The sequence below is a fragment of the Lithobates pipiens genome, unplaced genomic scaffold (assembly GCF_037356315.1).
Source record: "Lithobates pipiens isolate NorthernLeopardFrog02 unplaced genomic scaffold, aLitPip1_a1.2 Scaffold_10, whole genome shotgun sequence".
NCBI classification, from domain to species: Eukaryota; Metazoa; Chordata; class Amphibia; order Anura; family Ranidae; genus Lithobates; species Lithobates pipiens.
In genome coordinates, this window is record NW_027507686.1 from 60,874,572 (window position 1) to 60,894,559 (window position 19,988).

The following is a 19,988-nucleotide window of genomic DNA, read 5'->3' on the forward strand; positions in this document are numbered from 1 at the left end:
CATACCCACTTCTGTCGCGGTTCCTGGGAAGAGTCAAGAGGGAAACCAAGTCGGTTCTATTGGTAGCTCCGGCGACCTTGGTACGCAGAGATCATGAAAATGGCAGTAGTCAGGCCTTGGATCCTTCCTCTCCAGACAGATCTGCTCACGCAGGGTCCAATCTACCATCCTGCTTTACACAGTCTGAATTTAACGGTTTGGCTGCTGAGACCCACATTCTGAGAGATCGTGGACTCTCGGAGTCAGTCCTTTCTACTCTGGTCAATGCCGGAAAGCCGGCCTCCAGGCTTATTTACTACAAAATCTGGAAGGCATATGTTTCCTGGTGTGAGCCCAGGGGATGGCATCCTAGAAAGTATGTCGTTAGCAGGATCTTGGCCTTCCTCCAGTCAGGCCTAGAAATGAATTTGGCCGTAAGCACTATCAAGGTTCAGATTTCGGCCTTGTCAGTGTTTTTCCAGAAGCCACTTGCATCACATTCTCTTGTCTGGGCTTTCATTCAGGGGGCCATGCGGTAAAAGCCGCCAGTCAAACCTCCGGTATGCCCATGGGATCTGAATTTGGTTCTCTCGGCATTGCAGGGACAACCATTTGAACCATTACACCAGGCTTCATTAGTTCTTTTGACTAAAAAATTTGTCTTCTTGATAGCCATATCCTTGGCTAGAAGAGTGTCAGAGCTGGCAGCTCTTTCAAGCAAGGAACCTTATCTAATTATTCAAAAGGACCGAGTGGTGATGCATCCTAATAGGTCCTTTCTTCCTAAGGTGGTTTCGGGATTCCATTTGAATCAAGATGTAATCCTACCATCCTTTTTTCCAGATCCACAGTCCGCAGAAGAAGAGTCTTTGCACACTCTAGATGTGGTTAGGGCAATCAGTATCTATCTCCAAGCAACTGCTCAGATAAGAAAGACTGATTGTTTATTTATTTTGCCAGAAGGCCCTAAAAGGGGCCAGGTGGCATCGAAATCCACTCTCTCAAGATGGATTAGACAAGTTATTCTTCAGGTCTATAGTGTAAAGGGGAAGAGTCCTCCTTTTCAAGTGAAAGCGCACTCTACTAGGGCTGTAAGTGCTTCTTGGGCAGTGAATCACCAGGCCTCCCTGGCTCAGATCTGTAAGGCTGCAACTTGGTCATCAGTCCACACATTCACCAGATTTTATCAGGTGGATGTCAGAGGGCAAGAGAATACCGCCTTTGGGTGCAGTGTACTGCAGGCTGCAGTTTAGATCCTCTGGTCCATGGCGGTCTATATTTCTGATCTGTGTCTCCCTCCCCTCAAACTGAGCATTGCTTTGGGACATCCCACTATGTAATGAATTACTAAAAGAACCGCGCTGTCCTAAGTGTGAACTTAGGTCGTATGTAATCCCAATAAAAGAGTCAAATATTACAATACCACAAATCATGAAAAAATGTGTCAGTAAATACTACTACAGAAAATAAAATATGGTGCTAGGAAAAAGAAATAATATATGTATATAGTAACGTCTGTAACCACAGCTCAATAGGTATAAATGAATGCCCTATAAGTTTAGTTGACAGATGGTAATGAACAAAATATTGATTCAAGTGAAAAAAATATATTGAACTGTTAACAAATTAATAATAATCCCATAAATTGTCCAATTAGTTATAATCAGTCCATAAAAATGAAAACACCACGTGTCAAAATGTGATATTAACGTATTTCCAAGATCTTGTTCAGAAATTCCAGCAGCTCAGCAACTGTAAACGTGCACCACCACCATAAGTGAAAATTGGCTCCTTACCAGATGTTCTAAGATTGTATGCTCTAAAAGTCAGACCAGGCTGTATATACTCCTCAAACGTCCGTAGGCTCCACCCATAGGTCAAATCGTTAAACAGTCAGGTTCCAATATTTGACAATAACCGGTCAGCCATAAAGAGAAGGAAAAAACTCCAAATAGTGTAAAAACGTTTTATTAAAATAATAAAAAACAGAAAATGCACTTACAAAAAGTCAAGCACAATGGGGCATGTCACAGTAGGTAGCGCCAGCCGGACGCGAATCCTCCACTCCAATACCCTCACCAGTTAGTTTGTTCAGAGGCAATGAATAGCGTGTCACACCGCCCGACGCGTTTCGTGAAATGTCACGTCTTCTCAGCCCCGAGAAGACGTGACATTTCACGAAACGCGTCGGGCGGTGTGACACGCTATTCATTGCCTCTGAACGAACTAACTGGTGAGGGTATTGGAGTGGAGGATTCGCGTCCGGCTGGCGCTACCTACTGTGACATGCCCCATTGTGCTTGACTTTTTGTAAGTGCATTTTCTGTTTTTTATTATTTTAATAAAACGTTTTTACACTATTTGGAGTTTTTTCCTCCTCTTTATGGCTGACCGGTTATTGTCAAATATTGGAACCTGACTGTTTAACGATTTGACCTATGGGTGGAGCCTACGGACGTTTGAGGAGTATATACAGCCTGGTCTGACTTTTAGAGCATACAATCTTAGAACATCTGGTAAGGAGCCAATTTTCACTTATGGTGGTGGTGCACGTTTACAGTTGCTGAGCTGCTGGAATTTCTGAACAAGATCTTGGAAATACGTTAATATCACATTTTGACACGTGGTGTTTTCATTTTTATGGACTGATTATAACTAATTGGACAATTTATGGGATTATTATTAATTTGTTAACAATTCAATATATTTTTTTCACTTGAATCAATATTTTGTTCATTACCATCTGTCAACTAAACTTATAGGGCATTCATTTATACCTATTGAGCTGTGGTTACAGACATTACTATATACATATATTATTTCTTTTTCCTAGCACCATATTTTATTTTCTGTAGTAGTATTTACTGACACATTTTTTCACGATTTGTGGTATTGTAATATTTGACTCTTTTATTGGGATTACATACGACCTAAGTTCACACTTAGGACAGCGCGGTTCTTTTAGTAATTTATGTGAGCAGATATATTTTTGGGTATATAGCAGGACTGCAGCAGTATTGATGTGTGCACAAAGACACATTCTTTTCGTTTTTTTCTGAATAGTAGGTAGTAGCGCGATTTTTTCACTATTTTTCTGTTCACTATGTAATGAAGCTCCTGTGTCCCGTGATGTATGATCAAGAAAATAGGATTTTTATATACAGCTTACCTGTAAAATCCTTTTCTTGAGAGTGCATCACGGGACACAGAGCTCCCGCCCTTCTTGGGTTTTATATGGTCTCTTATTGCTTTGCTACAAAACTGAGGTGCCTCCCATATGGGAGGGGTTATATAGGGGTTAACCAGTGTCCAATCACCGGAGGTGCCTATATAACCCACTATGTAATGAAGCTCCTGTGTCCCGTGATGTACTCTCAAGAAAAGGATTTTACAGGTAAGCTGTATATAAAAATCCTATTATTTACAAAAATGTGAGGGGTGTACTAACTTTTGTGAGATACTGTAGTTCTTAGAAAACAGCAAGAGCCTTCACTGTTTTTTTTTTTTTTGCACATAAATATATTTGTTTTCTCTCCTCCAGAAGATAATCCTCTGTTTCTAGCAAAGAATGCAACTACCAAGAAATCTCTTCTTCTGTTATTATGTATTTCCGCTTTCAGTAGCACTGACAATACAGAGAGAAAAGTTCAGCTGTGACGTGAAAAGTTTCAAAAGGGAGGGGGAGCGAGATTGTGAAGGGGCAGGAACAGGGAACAACCAATGAGAATCGTGTCTGTACGCAGGGACAGTAGAGTAGAGCTATATGTGCAGACATAGCTCTGTGTGTGAGTATATATATATATATATATATATATGTACGGTACGTAGCTGGTGATGTTAAACATTGAATTTTTGAAAACTAAAGCAAGTGTTGATGCACTTAAATGAATACACAGATAAATGAATCTATGTACAAAATGTTAGCTTTGCAGTGACTGTGTTGCATAACGTACAAAGATTTTCCCATTTGTTGGCTGGTAAAAATGAATTAAAAATAAATGTGTGCCTTGCTTTCCCCAAGCTGCACCTATAGTAAGGTCACAACACTGTGCAGGAATACCTAATGTGTCCATATGAGTTTGAGGGACTGTCTCTGATTTGGAGCAATGTCCCTCTGTCCCTCTTTTCTCCTCATTTGTCCCTCATTTTGGTCTGATTCATATAGTTGTATATAAAATGTACTTTTTATCTGTCAAAAAGTGTTTCCCAGTGCTAAACCTTTCATCCAATTTCTAAATTGCTGCATTTGTAAATTTTAAAAGCCAATGTAAAGGAACAGTAGTGGTAAAACAGCAAAAAAAATTTTTTGTTGTTGTTGGTATAACTCGCCTTTAAAGGGCGTGGCAGGGGGTGTGTCCTATGTCAACATTCTTTTGATAATTAGTGTCCTTCATTCCCATCTCAGAAAGTTGTGAGGTATACAACAGGTTCACTTAATGCTGCTCAGCAGCAAATACTTACCTTTCACCCCTAAAAAAAAAAAAAAGTAAAGAAATGCAGCCCCGTGTAAGCTCAGATATGGAATTTACAAAGTGCTAAGGACCCATAGACCTATAGATCCCATAGATCGCTATCTACTCATAGAACATAGGCATGTAACAGGTAGATCATGACCATGCCACCACCTCTTGTCCCCCTTACTGCCTCTCGGAGGGGAGACTTGGGGAGACTTGGGAGGACTTTACTCACTTTACTCACTCTGACAGGCATTGGTGTATGTGAGGTCTGGTGATTACTTTTCAGGAAGGGAGGGGGGATTTTGTGTTGGGGGCTATAATAGCCTCAGAGGGGGAGGTTCATACTGGCAGGAGGATAATTTTGTAAGGGAAGATGTTAACTACTACAGACTCCTGCACTACGCATTGCTTACTCCTGTCTTCTGCACTCTGTATTACACACTACTTACCTTTGCACTCTGTGTTACATACCTCTGACCTCTGCACACTGCTTAACACACTACTAACCTCTGTCCTCTGCATTACACTTTATACCCCAGTATTCCTGACCTCTGAAATTTGCATTACTTACTCTACATACTCCTGATGCCTGCACTCTGTATTACTTACTTCTGACCCCTGTGCGTTATGGGCCCTTGCACTCTGTATTGCTTACTCTTGATCCCTGCATTACTTCTGATCTCTAAACTTTGCATTATTACTCCTGAACAGTGGACTCTGTGTTACTACTGATCTCTGCACTCTGCAATACATACTCTTAATCCTTGCACTCTGTATTACTTAGGCCTGGCCCCTGCACTGTGCATTAACTACTGCTGACCACTGAGTTATTTACTACTCACCTTTGAACTCTGTTACTTACTACCAACCCTTGCACACTGTCCTACTCATACCATACCTCTGAACTCTGCATTTTTCACTACTTACCCCTGCACTCTGTTACTTGAAAACAGAACGTGCACTGTGAGGTACATACTAATGACTTCTTCTCTGTGCGGTACATCCTAATGACCTCTGGACTTTGTGTTACATGCTCCTGACCCTTGTACTCTGCTTTACTGACCTTGACACGCTGTGTTTGTAACTCCTAACCTCTGCACTACTTTTGACCACTGCACTCTGCACTATTTACTCCTGGCCCTTGCACTCTATGTTTCTTAGTTCTGACTCCTGCACTATGCATTACATACTACTAACCCGGGCACTGTTACTGCCTCCATACCTCTGAACTCTGCATTACATACTACATACTCTGTTACTTACTCCTAACCCCTACACAGTGCATTAAATACTAATGACCCCTGCACCCTGTGTGACATCCGATAGTCTTTGTACTTACTTATTCCTGACTCCTGAACTGTGCTTTACTATTGACCTCTCAGCTTTGCGTTACTACTGACCCTTGAAACTCTTCAAATCTTCCCTATTATTTATCGGGGCTTTACTAAATTATCTACTTAAAAAATGTGCTGCACCTTGGTGATCTCTGGTCTCTTCCAAGTTGTTCAGGCAGGGCTCCATATCATTTATAAAAAAAAAAGCCAGTAAGTGAATATATAGAAGCTGAACATGTTTTGGAGCCTTAGGCTATATATACATTAGCCTACCCTGACCGCAGCCACGGGAAATCACAAAATGCTGCAAAATACACAAACCACATTTATACTGCAAATTTGCATCGATTTGCATTGTCCTGTAGCCGGTGGTCAAAACTTTCCTATACCGAACATGATTCTTCAAGTGCTCTTTATCTTTCTCCAGCCAGTTATAAGTTTTATTATCCAAAAGAAATACTGTTTTCAGATGAGAGCAGATCTCCTGCCAATGCCATAACGCATGCGATGCCTGCAGAGAGACTGCAGACATCCTACAGGAAATGGTCAGAGACTGCAGACATACTACAAGAGACGGTCAGACCTGCAGACATACTACAGGAGATGGTCAGGGACTGTAGACATACTACAGGAGATGGTCAGAGACTGCATATACAGTACAGGAGATTGTCAGAGACTGCATATATAGTACAGGAGATGTCGGAGACTGCATATATAGTATGGGAGATGGTCAGAGACTGCATACATAGTACAAGAGATGATCAGAGACTGCGGGCATAGTACAGGAGATGGTCAGAGACTGCATATATAGTACAGGAGATGGTCAGAGACTGCAGACATGGTACAGGAGATGGTCAGAGACTGTACACACACTACAGGAGATGGTCAGAGACTGCAGACATACTACAAGAGACGGTCAGAGACTGCAGACATACTACAAGAGACGGTCAGACCTGCAGACATGCTACAGGAGATGGTCAGGGACTGTAGACATACTACAGGAGATGGTCAGAGACTGCATATACAGTACAGGAGATTGTCAGAGACTGCATACATAGTACAAGAGATGGTCAGAGACTGCATATATAGTACAGGAGATGGTCAGAAACTGCATACATAGTACAGGAGATGATCAGAGACTGCCGGCATAGTACAGGAGATGTCAGAGACTGCATATAAAGTACAGGAGATGGTCAGAGACTGCATACATGGTGCAGGAGATGGTCAGGGACTGCATACATAGTACAGGAGATGGTTAGAGACTGCAGACATGGTACAGGAGATGGTCAGAGACTGCAGACATGGTACAGGAGATGGTCAGAGACTGTACACACACTACAGGAGATGGTCAGAGACTGCAGACATACTACAAGAGACGGTCAGAGACTGCAGACATACTACAAGAGACGGTCAGACCTGCAGACATGCTACAGGAGATGGTCAGGGACTGTAGACATACTACAGGAGATGGTCAGAGACTGCATATACAGTACAGGAGATTGTCAGAGACTGCATACATAGTACAAGAGATGGTCAGAGACTGCATATATAGTACAGGAGATGGTCAGAAACTGCATACATAGTACAGGAGATGATCAGAGACTGCCGGCATAGTACAGGAGATGTCAGAGACTGCATATAAAGTACAGGAGATGGTCAGAGACTGCATACATGGTGCAGGAGATGGTCAGGGACTGCATACATAGTACAGGAGATGGTTAGAGACTGCAGACATGGTACAGGAGATGGTCAGAGACTGCAGACATGGTACAGGAGATGGTCAGAGACTGAACACACACTACAGGAGATGGTCAGAGACTGCATACATAGTACAGGAGATGGTCAGAGACTGCATACATGGTAAAGGAGATGGTCAGAGACTGCAGACATAGAAGAGGAGATAGTTAGAGACTGCAGACATAGAAGAGGAGATAGTTAGAGACTGCAGACATAGTACAGGAGATGGTCAGAGACTGCAGACATAGTACAGGAGATGGTCAGAGACTGCAGACATAGTACAGGAGGTGGTCAGAGACTGTAGACATAGTACAGGAGATGGTCAGAGACTGCACATATAGTACAGGAGATGGTCAGAGACTGCAGACATAGTACAAGAAATGATCAGAGACTGCAGACATAGTACAAGAGATGTTCAGAGACTGCAGAGATGCTGCAGGAGATGATCAGAGACTGCAGACATGCTGCAGGAGATGGTCAGAGATTGCAGGCATACTACAGGAGATGGCCAGAGACTGCAGACATAGTACAGGAGATGGTCAGCAGGAACGGATATGTTGTTAATTAAAACATAAAATAAAACCCTTTTAGTATCACTTGGCTCATTGCCAAAACACTGGGAAAAAAAGAGGATAGCATTCCAATCAGCAATCAGAAAGGATTATCCTGATAAGTGAATGTCTCATGAAGGACAATATTCCTACATAAGGATCCCAAGAAGAAACTAGACAGAACACAAGTGTGCAGCCCCCCTGTGTGATAAACACAGACTGGAAAGGAAGGTGCAACAGAGGTGGGGGATGTGCGGCTTCTATACACTCAGCACGTGATATACTTTAAGGATGAAAGGCTGGTAGGCTATCTGACTTCATGTTGTAATGACCCCCTCCTCCCCCGCACAAGCAACTCAACACCTGAAAGATGTCTTCCTGTGCTTCATCCTGGGAATGTAGTGACTGTTACATCTGTTCTCTTACCACTAAAGGGTAATGACAGGGGATTAGACTGCCCGGTCCAGACAGCAGCCTGTTCTGTTCTGTCGGAGCCACCATGCAGCGGTTTTCACACACAGCACACAGGTGGGAGGCTGCAGCAGCAGTTGGGACATGAGAGACTCCTAAACTACAGTGGGAAACCAGCTTCTTGCAGAAATAGTTTTTTGTTTTATTCTCTTTTACTCTCTTTCATTCAGATAGCCCGGGCCCCCTTGCTTACTGGGCCCGATACAACAGGGCCAGTTGTACTGGCTTATCAGCGGCCCTGCATGGACACCTAGGCTTTTAAGGAGTTGAGTTTAGGAGCTTTGGCAAAAAAGTGGCAAATGCCAAACTCAAGTTTCGGAGCTTCCAGGAGCTGCTAGTGTACATGAAGCGTTAGCTTTAATCACATCTGTATGCGACTGGTTCAGCCCACGTTTCAGGTTATCACCTCAAGTATGAACCCTTGCTTACCATACCTAATAAATTGTTTTGGGGTGTAATAGGGCATGTTGTTTTACTGCATGAGAGTAGTGCAGCCTAATTTAGAGGAACGCTAAATATACAAGGATGGACTTTCCATCGCTGTAGGACACATTTAAACATTTTGATTATATCTTTTTATTATGTCAATTAAACTCTTGAATGTGATTCCTTGAATTAATTAACACTGATAAAATTGATGGAAGTCAATTATGTAATGGATTTTAACTATATAATGCAAATGTGGTCCAAAGCGAAACATTTTTAACTGTTGGTTTGATACAGACTTCAGTGCAGGCCTATTATAATGTGCTATAAACATGTTAATTCAAAGTATAACAATATATGGTCTAGTGTGTTTAGAAATCCATTCTTAATTGAAGAAAAAATCAACCATTATTTTTTATGGTTCAAAAAAATGATTACAATCCTTGTTACTAAAGTTGATTTATTAATGGTTAGGCCACAGTTACGCCTGCGCGTTTGGAAATACATGCAGAAATGCATATTTCTGCGCATTTGCTATTGTAGTGCAATTTATTTTTGCAGATTATTTTTTAATGATTTAAAAAAGTAACAGTGTACAAACCATACAAGACAGCAGACACAAGACCCCAATAACCAAAAGGACCCTCTGATTCCTCCTGTATTGAATTGTATTGTAACTGTATTGTGTGCCCTAATGTTGTAAAAAGCTGCGCAAACTGTTGGTGCAATATCAATCCTGTATAATAATAACCAAAATACAACAAAAACAAAAAAAGAACAAATAACAGCCCTATAGCTAGTAGAGTACAATCCTTGTCCTAACTAAATAAGAATACATACAATTTCATAACATATTGTGACGGTATGCGAGGTGAGGTCATCGATAATCAGTATAGTTCACCTTGCATTCATTCTATTGTAAGGCTCCATGCACACTGAAGCTCAAAAAAGCTTTTTCTGGACCCCAGATTGCTGGCAGAAAATGCTGGTTGAAAAACCTGCTTTTAACAGCGTTTTGTACTAGCGTTTATGAGCGTTAGCGTTTATGGGCATTTTTAATAAAAATACACAGAGGACACTCCAAAAATCCCACAGTGCATTCCAAACTCCCACAATGCATTGAAAAAATAGAATGCCGAACACTAATTAACGCGTGTTTATGAGCGTTTATCGTCGTTTGTCGTTTTTTGTCGGTGAAAAACAGCACTGCAAATTTCTGGCGTTCAGAAAAAAGCCCATAAACTCCACTGCTCATTAAAGCTAAAAAACGTCCATGTGTGCATGGCCACATAGGCTACCGCCCAAACTCCAATAAACTACAGTTTATGAGCTCCAGCGTGCATGGCGCCTTAGAGACTGAAACGGAATCCGGCCCGGGTTTTTCCAGCCTCTGTGGCAGGCTTGGTTCTGCTGTGGGTGTTGTGGTCCACTTGAGTCCACGCTCAGGTAGACTTTAAATGACCAGGAAGAAAGCACGGTAGGGCTCTGGCCTGAGACTCAGAAGAGAATCTGAGAGAGAAGAGCTCCGTTTGTTTGGATTGAAAAAGGTTTGCTTTACCTCATGTTTTGTAGGTGATGGAGACCAGCCCCCCACCGTATAGAGAGTAGTCTACTGTTTAGTTTAGCGCTGGACAGCAAGGATTTACTTTACTATTTTTGTTTATTTTTATGATTTTGCAAACCACTTGTAAATAAAGCTGGCAACCCGCCATATTTTAAATAAACTGCCTGCACACTGGCCTTCATTTCAGGAAAAGGTGATCCCCATGAGCTAATCTCCAACAATATGCATAGGCAAACTGCCCCAAGAGGTAGTCTTTGGATCACGAAATGGCAAAATTTCACCTTTAATTGGTAATCTATATGCAAAGTCGGAAGAGCTAGATGACACAAACTGCTATAAAGGTCTAGTAGTATTAGATGAAGAAAATAACAATCTATAAACATTTCAATGTATCAGGTCAATGAAAGCACAATATTTGTTGTATTCAATCAGAGGAACTAGATACCGAGTTAACCCATCCTCCCCAAACCTTGCCAAATTTGAAGGGTACACTCCTACTGGAATAGGTGACTTTGTAAAGGGGGAAGGCCTCTTTCACCAAAGATATGGCATTTCACCAAGGCATTAAGCAAAGGTGTAGAGTTTTTTCTCCAGAAAATGATCATATGTTTCCTGACGTAAAAGGCTATTAGGGTGAGCAGAGTACAGATGTGCCATTAATTCTTAATGGCACCCCAAGTGAATAGGCTGCCCTATGTGCAAATGAAAAACAGCCAAAAAAAATGCAGGGTGGAACTCATGTTCCAACTATGCCTAGTGTGAATGGGGCCTTAGAGATAAGGATTTAACCTTCAAGCAGGGCAATGCTGACGATTTATGAATGTAATTATTTGCATAGAGCCGGGGTCTCCAAACTGCATCCCGTGGGTCACATCTGGCCCGCTACAATGTTTTATCTAGCGCACAGCTACATTTTAAAGCATGCTCATTCATTTAAATGGTATTCATTCATTTATAAAACTGTTTTTTTTCAGCCTGCAAATATTTATAAAATAGACAATGTGGCCCTTGTGCTGAAAAGATTGGAGGCCCTTGGCTTAGAGAATGCTTTTTTTGAGGTGTTTTACAGAGATGAACATAAAAAAAATTTAATTTTAAATAAAGATTGCAAATGTATTTAGGGCTTTCCATATTATCCATTCCTCTTTGCCTTTTCCATTGTTTATTTCCTTACTGGGAAGGTTTAGAGGAAAGTGAGTGGAAATCTAAACTTAGACTTGTCACTGGAAATTAGAGGGACACCTATTCCAATGACAATTGCCAAAATCAACTGTGACAAAAAATCTTAATTTGGGGACATAGAGGGCAAATACCTGACAGAGCCAGAAATCCCTCTCAACGTTGTCCAAAACTGAATGAATTTTGGCTGGTGTTCCATCTTAAGCCCTAAGGTCTTCATGCGTGTGTTGTTTTAAGTGTACTTTTGTAATATTTTATTACATTTACTTTTGTTAATATTTTATTACCAAAAACTTCCTAAGAGTAAAATCCTGTGTGTTCATCAGTGTTCACAGCAAAGACACAGAACTCTTGATAAAGCCGTGACAGAAGATGGTGAACCTCATTATCCGTAGTGTCCTTGTAAATGGTTCCAGCAGGGGAATTGGCTTGGAACTGGTAAAGGCATTTCTTTTCAAACAGGGCCCACCAGTGCAGTCCATCTTCGCAGCATGCCGGAATCCAGACTCAGCTCAGGTATTTGAACATTTGCCTGCATATAGAACCTTACCCTTTTACTGAATGTTTAAAATCCTTCAATGGCATGGAGATTTTGGAAAATTCAGGGATTTACCCATCCTTGGATTATCAGACTATAGTCTGCTCTGGTGTCCTCAGAGACATGGATCTTGTCAGCTTTAATGGGTAGATACGTTCTAAGTGATCTAGAGTTGCTGGTTAACAATGTCTTCAGGATGGAGGGATTCCAAATTGTAGGTGTTCTTCATGGGTTGCCCTTCATCAACCAATAATGTAGTTTATATAAATTGTCTAAAAGAGTAACTGTATTGTTTACAGTCATGGTGTCCAACCCATGGGCTGTGGTACATATTGAATAGCCTAGGAACTTATTTATGCTGGTAAAGGAAAAATGTTCTTTAGACTGGGTCTTAGTAGTGGAATATTTGGGGTTTATTTCACAATATCAGTTTATTTTTCTGGGTTTTCCACCCCTTTTTTATTTACCTTTAGGCCTTTATGATTAATCTTGCTGAAATAAACATCAAATGTAAAGAATTTTAATTGGGGCTGTAAGGAACACAAATGTGTAAGCCATATTCAGTAAATATTTGGATTAGGATTTGGATATGTATGTATTTCACAAAACTGTGATAATATATACTTTATAGTACTCAACATCTTTTTGTTTTTTCTTTCAAACAGGAACTAAAATCTCTATCCTCAAAACACTCAAACCTTGCTACGGTCAGACTTGGTAAGTCTCTATTATACTAACATAGGCCAGAAAAACAGCAGAAAAATCAAAAAGTCTTCTTGACTATTGTGAAAAAAATATCTTAGTAAATACTTTCCCCTCATGCTTTAAAGTGGTTGTAAACCCTTACAAACCACTTTGACCTACAGGTAAGCCTAGATTAAGGCTTACCTGTAGGTCCAAGAAATATCTCCTAAACCTATACGGCTTAGGAGATATTTACCAAAAGACAGGCACCGCTGTCTACGGCGCATGCGCCGTAGACAGCGGCGCACAGGCGCACTGAGCAGGCTGCAGATCACTGTGATATGCCGCTCGTGTCGGCTCCCGTGCGCATGCACGGGAGTGACGTCATCGCGGCTCCGGCGAATCACAGCGCCGGAGCAGCGAGACCCAGAAGTCACTCCGGGATACATGGCAGCGGCGAAGATGAAGACAGAGGACCACTTCGGGGGCTTCGTTCTCAGGTAAGTTATTCATAATGAGTTAGTATGCTATGCATACTAGCTCATTATGCCTTTGCCTTGCAGGTTGCATTTTTTTTTTTTAAATAGCCTTTACTTCCTCTTTAAGCACACACATGGTATTCAAAGTATGTCATTTTAGACTGTGGTCCTTTAACACTTAAATGTGAACTCCAGCCTTACCTTCAGTTTGGCAGAGGTGCACAGGCTCATCTCTGGTAGGAACACCCACTCCTCCATCCAAACTAACATTCCTCATCAAGGCATTATAATATTTGCATAACTCCTCCGTAAGAGCCAGTCTTGCATCACAGATGAAGCCGTGTGCTGTGATGTTGTCAGGAAGATATGTACAGCACCCTGTAAGCCCCTCCCACCAGCTATGATCAGCCTGTATTACATAGAGAAGGACAGAGGCCCAATGATGATGCCTCTGGGTCTAAAATAAAGTGTGTAATGAAAACAAGTTTGAGCTAAAAATTTCATTAGTATGTCTGTGGGGATGGGGGAGGAGGGATGCAGGGAAGACAAAATCTTAAAAGAAAAGTGACTCTAAATATTCCTTTAAAAAAAACAATAACAAACATATACTTACCTCCACTGTGCATCTTGTTTTGCACAGAGTGGCTCCGAACCTCGTCTTCTGGGGTCCCCTGGTGGCTCTCTCGGCTCCTCCCTGCATTAGATAACCCCCTGGGAGAAGCGCTCTCCTGGGGGGTTACCTTTGCCAGCTCCCGAGTCTAGCATTCGGCATCCATAGACGCCGAATGCAGGACTCAGCCCCGCCTCCCAGCAGCTGCATTAAGGTGAAAAAACACTTACATTTGCAACCCCTTTAACCAGTTCCCGACCTATTGTGGCGGGAGGGCGTCATATGACATCCTCCCATTTAAACAGGCAATGCGTGCGATCGTGTGCGTGCATCCCTGTTTCTTCGGTGGCGGCGTGCCACGGAGACACCGCTCGCCACTGAAGGGGGTGAACAGCCATTGGGTATGGCTGTTTACCACGTGATCGGCCGTGATGAAGTCACAGCCGATCAGAGATGGTCACACCCCCACTGTGCATGGCTAGTGTGCGCAAGCACTTCGGTGGCGGCATGTTCCCAGGAACACTGCTCGTCACCGACGCTGGTAAACATCCATTGGCCGGCTGTTTAACCACGTGATCGGCTGTGATCGTTTCACAGCCGATCACTAAAATGTAAACAAACCGCGGTAACAAGATGTTACCGGGTTCTACACCGATTGTGTGTGAGGAGGAGATTGCGGTAACATCTCATTACCGCTTACAGTGTACACCAATCACACTGATTCCCCCCGCAATAAAGAGGACCTGTCACCACCCCTCATAGTACCTGTCACTCACAGTCCATCAGAGTACCTGTCACAGTCCATCAGAGTACCCGAGTACCTGTCACAGTCCATCAGCGTACCCGACTACCTGTCACAGCCCATCAGAGTACCCGAGTACCTGTCACAGCCCATCAGAGTACCCGAGTACCTGTCACAGCCCATCAGAGTACCCAAGTACCTGTCACAGTCCATCCGAGTACCTGTCACAGCCCATCAGCGTTCCTGAGTACCTGTCACAGCCCATGAGAGTACCCGAGTACCTGTCACAGCCCATCAGAGTACCCGAGTTCCTGTCACGGCCCATCAGAGTACCCGAGTACCTGTCACAGCCCATCAGAGTACCCGAGTACCTGTTACGGCCCATCAAAATACCGAGTACCTGTCACGGCCCATCAGAGTACTCAAGTACCTGTCACCAGGCCATCAGAGTACCAGAGTACCTATCTGCAGCCCATCAGAGTGCCTGAAGGTACTACTTCAATGTTCGGCCTCTCTATGTAACCAGGCTGTGTAAAAGTCCTACACATGTGGTATCGCCATACTCGGGAGGAGGAGCAGAATGTGTTTTGGGGTGTAATTTTTGCTATATATATGCTATGTGTTAGAAATATCTTATAAATTGACAACTTTGTGTAAAAAAAAATGTGTTTTCATTTTTTTCCACATTTTCCAAAAACTTCTGGAAAAAAATGAACCGTTCAAAAGACTCATTATGCCTCACAGATTATACGTTGGGGTGTTTGCTTTCCAAAATGGGGTCATTTTATGGGAAATTCCATTGTCCTGGTACTCCAGGGCCTTCAAAAATGTAATAGGTGGTTGAGAAATGAGATGCGTCATTTTTGCTCGTAGAACGTCTGAAGGCACTACTTCAATGTTGGTGCTCTGTATGTGCCCAGGCTGTGTAAAAGTCTCACACATGTGGTATTGCCATACTTGGGAAGAGTAGCAGAATGTATTTTGGGGTGTAATTTGTTGTATGCATATGCTGTGTGTGAGAAATAACCTGATAATATGACAATTTTGTAAAAAAAAAATAATAATAAAAAAAATCTTGATTTTGCAAAGAATTGTGGGAAAAAATGACAACTTAAAAAAACTCACCATGCTACTTACTTAATACCTTGGAATGTCTATTTCCTAAAAAGGGGTAATTTGGGGGGTATTTGTACTTTCCTGACTTGTTAGTGTCTCAAGAAATGAGATACACCTGATGTACTGAAGGCCTGATCAGATGTGATCAATTTTCAGCGATTGGCACCATAGTTTGTAGACTCTATAACTTTCACAAAGACCAAATAATATACACTAATGTGGGTTATTTTTACCAAAGATATGTAGCAGTATAAATTTTGGCCAAAATTTATGAAGAAAAATTACTCATTAGCAAAAATGTATGACAGAAACAAAGAAAAGGGCATTTTTTTCACAAAATTTACATTTTATTTTATTTATAGCACAAAAAATATAAAACCTACTAGTGATTAAATACCACTAAAAGAAAGCTCTATTTGTGTGGCAAAAAGGATGCAAGTTTCATATGGGTACAGTGTTGCATGACTGAGTAATTGTCATTCAAACTGTGAGAGTGCTGAAAGCTGAAAATTGGTCTGGTAAGGAAGGGGGTGTAATTGCACTGTATTGAGGTGGTTAAACTTCTTTAAAGTGGCACTAAACTTTCTCAATCAACATTAATTATTTTGTATCCTTATGCTACTAGCATTAGTAAATAGATTGGAAGGTTTATTATATTTACTTGTTTTAAACTTTTTTTTTTTTTTTACATTTTGTTATTTGCTTGCTGGTTTCTGGCCTAGGCCAAAATAATGTCACACATCCCAGGATCCCAGGAGTCTTCATGGGCATTTTTTTTTTCATCCGGAGGAGGTGAAGAGTGGTTTTCTCAGTTCCCCCCCTCCAAAAATTAAAAGTTAACAGGTACAAATACAGTAGCTCTCAGGTGCTGGTCCGCTATCTCCGTTAAGGTAAACCAGCAGTGAAGCTTTGCGGCTTCACAGGCAGTTTTTTACTGCGCATGCGAAAATTGCGCTGTGCTCTGTGCATGGGCAGGCTGCGGGAGGAAGGAGAAGGGGGCCGAACCTCTTGCTCACTTTGCCGTGGCAAACTCAACTGGAAGTGGGAGGGGGTAACTATCAAAACCAGGTACCCGCCCCCCCTTCTCCCCCAAAAGGTGCCAAATGTAGCAGCGGAGGGGGGGTGGAGGCAGACAAGCAGAGCTTCCTCTTTTGGTTGGAGCTCTGCTTTAAGCTCGCTTTCTTGCCTGCATACCTGAGCTAAGGGCAGATGGCAGCATTTGATAGGCACACTGGCAGCATATGATGGGCACACTGGCAGCATTTGATGGGCACACTGGCAGTGTTTGGCACAGTAGCTGCGTTTGATGGCACAGTGGCTGCATTTGATGGCACAGTGGCTGCATTTGATGGCACAGTGGCAGCGTTGATGGGCACAGTGGCAGCATTTGGCACAGTAACTGCGTTTGATGACACAGTGGCTGCATTTGATGGCACAGTGGCTGCATTTGATGGGCACAGTGGCTGCGTTTGATGGGCACAGTGGTTGTGTTTGATGGGCACAGAGGTTGTGTTTGATGGCATAGTGGCTGCGTTTGATGGCACAGTGGCTACAATTGCAATTGATGTTTTTTTTTTCAAAATGTTTTCAGTTTGTTTGCGCCAGATGCCACTGGTTTAAGGTGGTCAGATGAGACTAAAATTGAATGATTTGACCTTCTTTTCTATTCCCACTGTATCTGTTATATCTGCATTTTAACTTATTCTGCCTGTCACTGACTTTTTTTCCCTATTGATAGATGTAACCAATCCAACAAGCATTGAAGACGCCTGCAGTGATATTACAGAAAGACTGAATGGACGGGGACTGAATTTGCTGATAAACAATGCTGGAATTGCAGTCTTTCACTCACTGTATGAAGCCACAGCAGAAGACATGATGGAAATGTATAAAACCAATACAATTGGACCAATGCTGGTTACTCAGGTAAAGTAAGCTAATGGCAGAGGAGTTAATTTATCTGCAGCACTGTATGTCTCCCCCCTGCTCAACTGCATTAACTCAATATATAGACATTACGTCCACCAAGCTCACATGCTAATGCTATATGCAGGGATCATTTATCCCTGCGTATAAAAAAATGTCTTATATCTCCCTTATAAATATCTGAAAAGATGCCACAGGCAATTTACATTATTTAAGTGAAAATGCTACATATGTTAAGAAATGCTTAGAATGTTGTTACTGGACATGAGTTTGAAATACTTTATGTGCAGCCAATGTTTCAGTGAACCAGTATATTTATTTAGCTTTGTAGAGGTTTAGAAATCAAAGGCAGATTTAAAAGACAGAAGAGTAAAAGGGGGGAAAAAAACACCGCGCTAGCCAAATAGGTGAGAATCAGGTGAAAAAAACAGCTGCCAACACTTCAAACAAAGTTAAACAATTAAAACAGAAAATAGTGTAGCGCTTCTATTGAGTGAATGTGTAGTCCCGTGAGGAAAATACACATGTGATCCCAAAAAATCAAATTAATCGATAATCACAAGGGAAAATCCATAATAACATGGGGAAAGTCCATATACAATCACAGATATTAGTAAGTAAAGTCCTCTATACTGTGACTGGTGCACAAAGGGTAAGGCCGCGTACACACGCGCGGACTGTTGGCCCAACTTTGTCCGTCCAACAGTTTGAGCGAACAGTCCGCTCAAACTTAGCATGGACGGACATGGCCACACACGACGAACGAACAGTTTGCTGAAACCGTGCGCGATGACGTGAACGGCACGTACGACGGGACGCAAAATACGACGTCCTATACACTGCATTATAACTTTCGGCTTGAAAATACTTTCTGAGCATGCGCGGAACTTAGTTTGACGAACAAGCCTACACACGGGCGGACTGTTCGTTGAAACAAGGTTTCAGCGGACAGTTTTTCGGAATTTCCGTAAAACCTTGTCCGTCCAACTGTCCGCTGAAACTGTCCGCTGAAAGCCCACACACGAGCGGACTGTCCGCCCAAACACTGTTCAGCGGACAAGGTTGGGCCAACAGTCCGCGCGTGTGTACGCGGCCTAAGGGACCTGCTGTACAGGGACTGCAAGAGGCTGATACCAGATCAATTCCAGGTACTTACATTGTTTGCCATTACAAATTGCATTTATTTGCATTTTTATGATTACAGAGTTGCATTAATTTGTGTCTTTTAAATCTTCAAAAAAGATAGGCGTTTCGCTAGTCAAGTATAGCCCGATATATCAGCTTGTCTGGAGATATCAAAAGAGTGGATAAAATGCTCTTACCGAATATGGTGGACTCACACGGTCTTACGACGGTTGAGTCGGAAACGCTTAAGGTCCAGACCTAGGACCGGATGGAAGATTGGTGGTCCGACCAGATGTTAAGAAGACTCCAAATGGCTGAAGGCCCTGAGAGGTGTCTCACGGGGGGTTCTCCAAAACGTTCCTCGGGGTGTCCAATTCGGATGTAACTCGGATAGGATAGTGACTCCAAACGAGGGGTGGGGAGTTGGTAAGATTTAGAACAAAAAAGAAAAAAGAAAGCTCCACATGGTGCGGGTCAAAAAAATATTAACCGTCAGGTTTTTATTAAAAGGTCATAAAATTAAATAAAAATTGTTATGACTAGTGATCACAAATGAACAAAATAAAAGCAATGTGGGGTACCAAAAGCAGGGCCGACGCGTTTCGACATAGAGTGTCTTCAACAGGGGCATTATGCCCCTGTTGAAGACACTCTATGTCGAAACGCGTCGGCCCTGCTTTTGGTACCCCACAGTGCTTTTATTTTGTTCATTTGTGATCACTAGTCATAACAATTTTTATTTAATTTTATGACCTTTTAATAAAAACCTGACGGTTAATATTTTTTTGACCCACGCCCTGTGGAGCTTTCTTTTTTCTTTTTTGTTCTAAATCTTACCAACTCCCCACCTGTCAGGGAAGACGGGCTTTCCATGTAAGATCCCGGCGTGCACGCATGGGTACTAGCACTTTAAGACACACACCTGTCACTAATACTGAAGTCAGGCGGGCTATTTAAACAGGGCTCCTACAGAGGTTCATTGCTGTTTGGTCTGCAGCTTCTGTGTTGTTTCCTGTTTCCTGTGTGACCTCTGAATCTTATCCAGCTTGTTGTTACCTGTGATTGCCTGC

At 42.2% G+C, this 19,988-nt stretch overlaps 1 protein-coding gene across 2 annotated transcripts in view; it reads left to right on the top strand.

Moving 5' to 3' along the window:
• Window positions 1–3,281: 3,281 nt before the first annotated feature.
• Window positions 3,282–19,988, top strand: part of LOC143931024 (C-signal-like) — a 31,067-nt gene continuing 14,360 nt past the window's right edge. Inside the window, exons 1-4 of one of the 2 annotated variants that reach the window (XM_077455731.1) lie at window positions 3,282–3,373; window positions 12,025–12,214; window positions 12,902–12,953; window positions 17,606–17,793. In XM_077455731.1, coding sequence (XP_077311857.1) covers window positions 12,071–12,214; window positions 12,902–12,953; window positions 17,606–17,793 — 384 coding nt within the window. In that variant the 5' untranslated portion in view covers window positions 3,282–3,373; window positions 12,025–12,070. Of the gene's footprint in view, window positions 3,374–3,650; window positions 3,765–12,024; window positions 12,215–12,901; window positions 12,954–17,605; window positions 17,794–19,988 lie in introns of those variants that run through there. The other variant, XM_077455730.1, reaches the window with a different exon arrangement.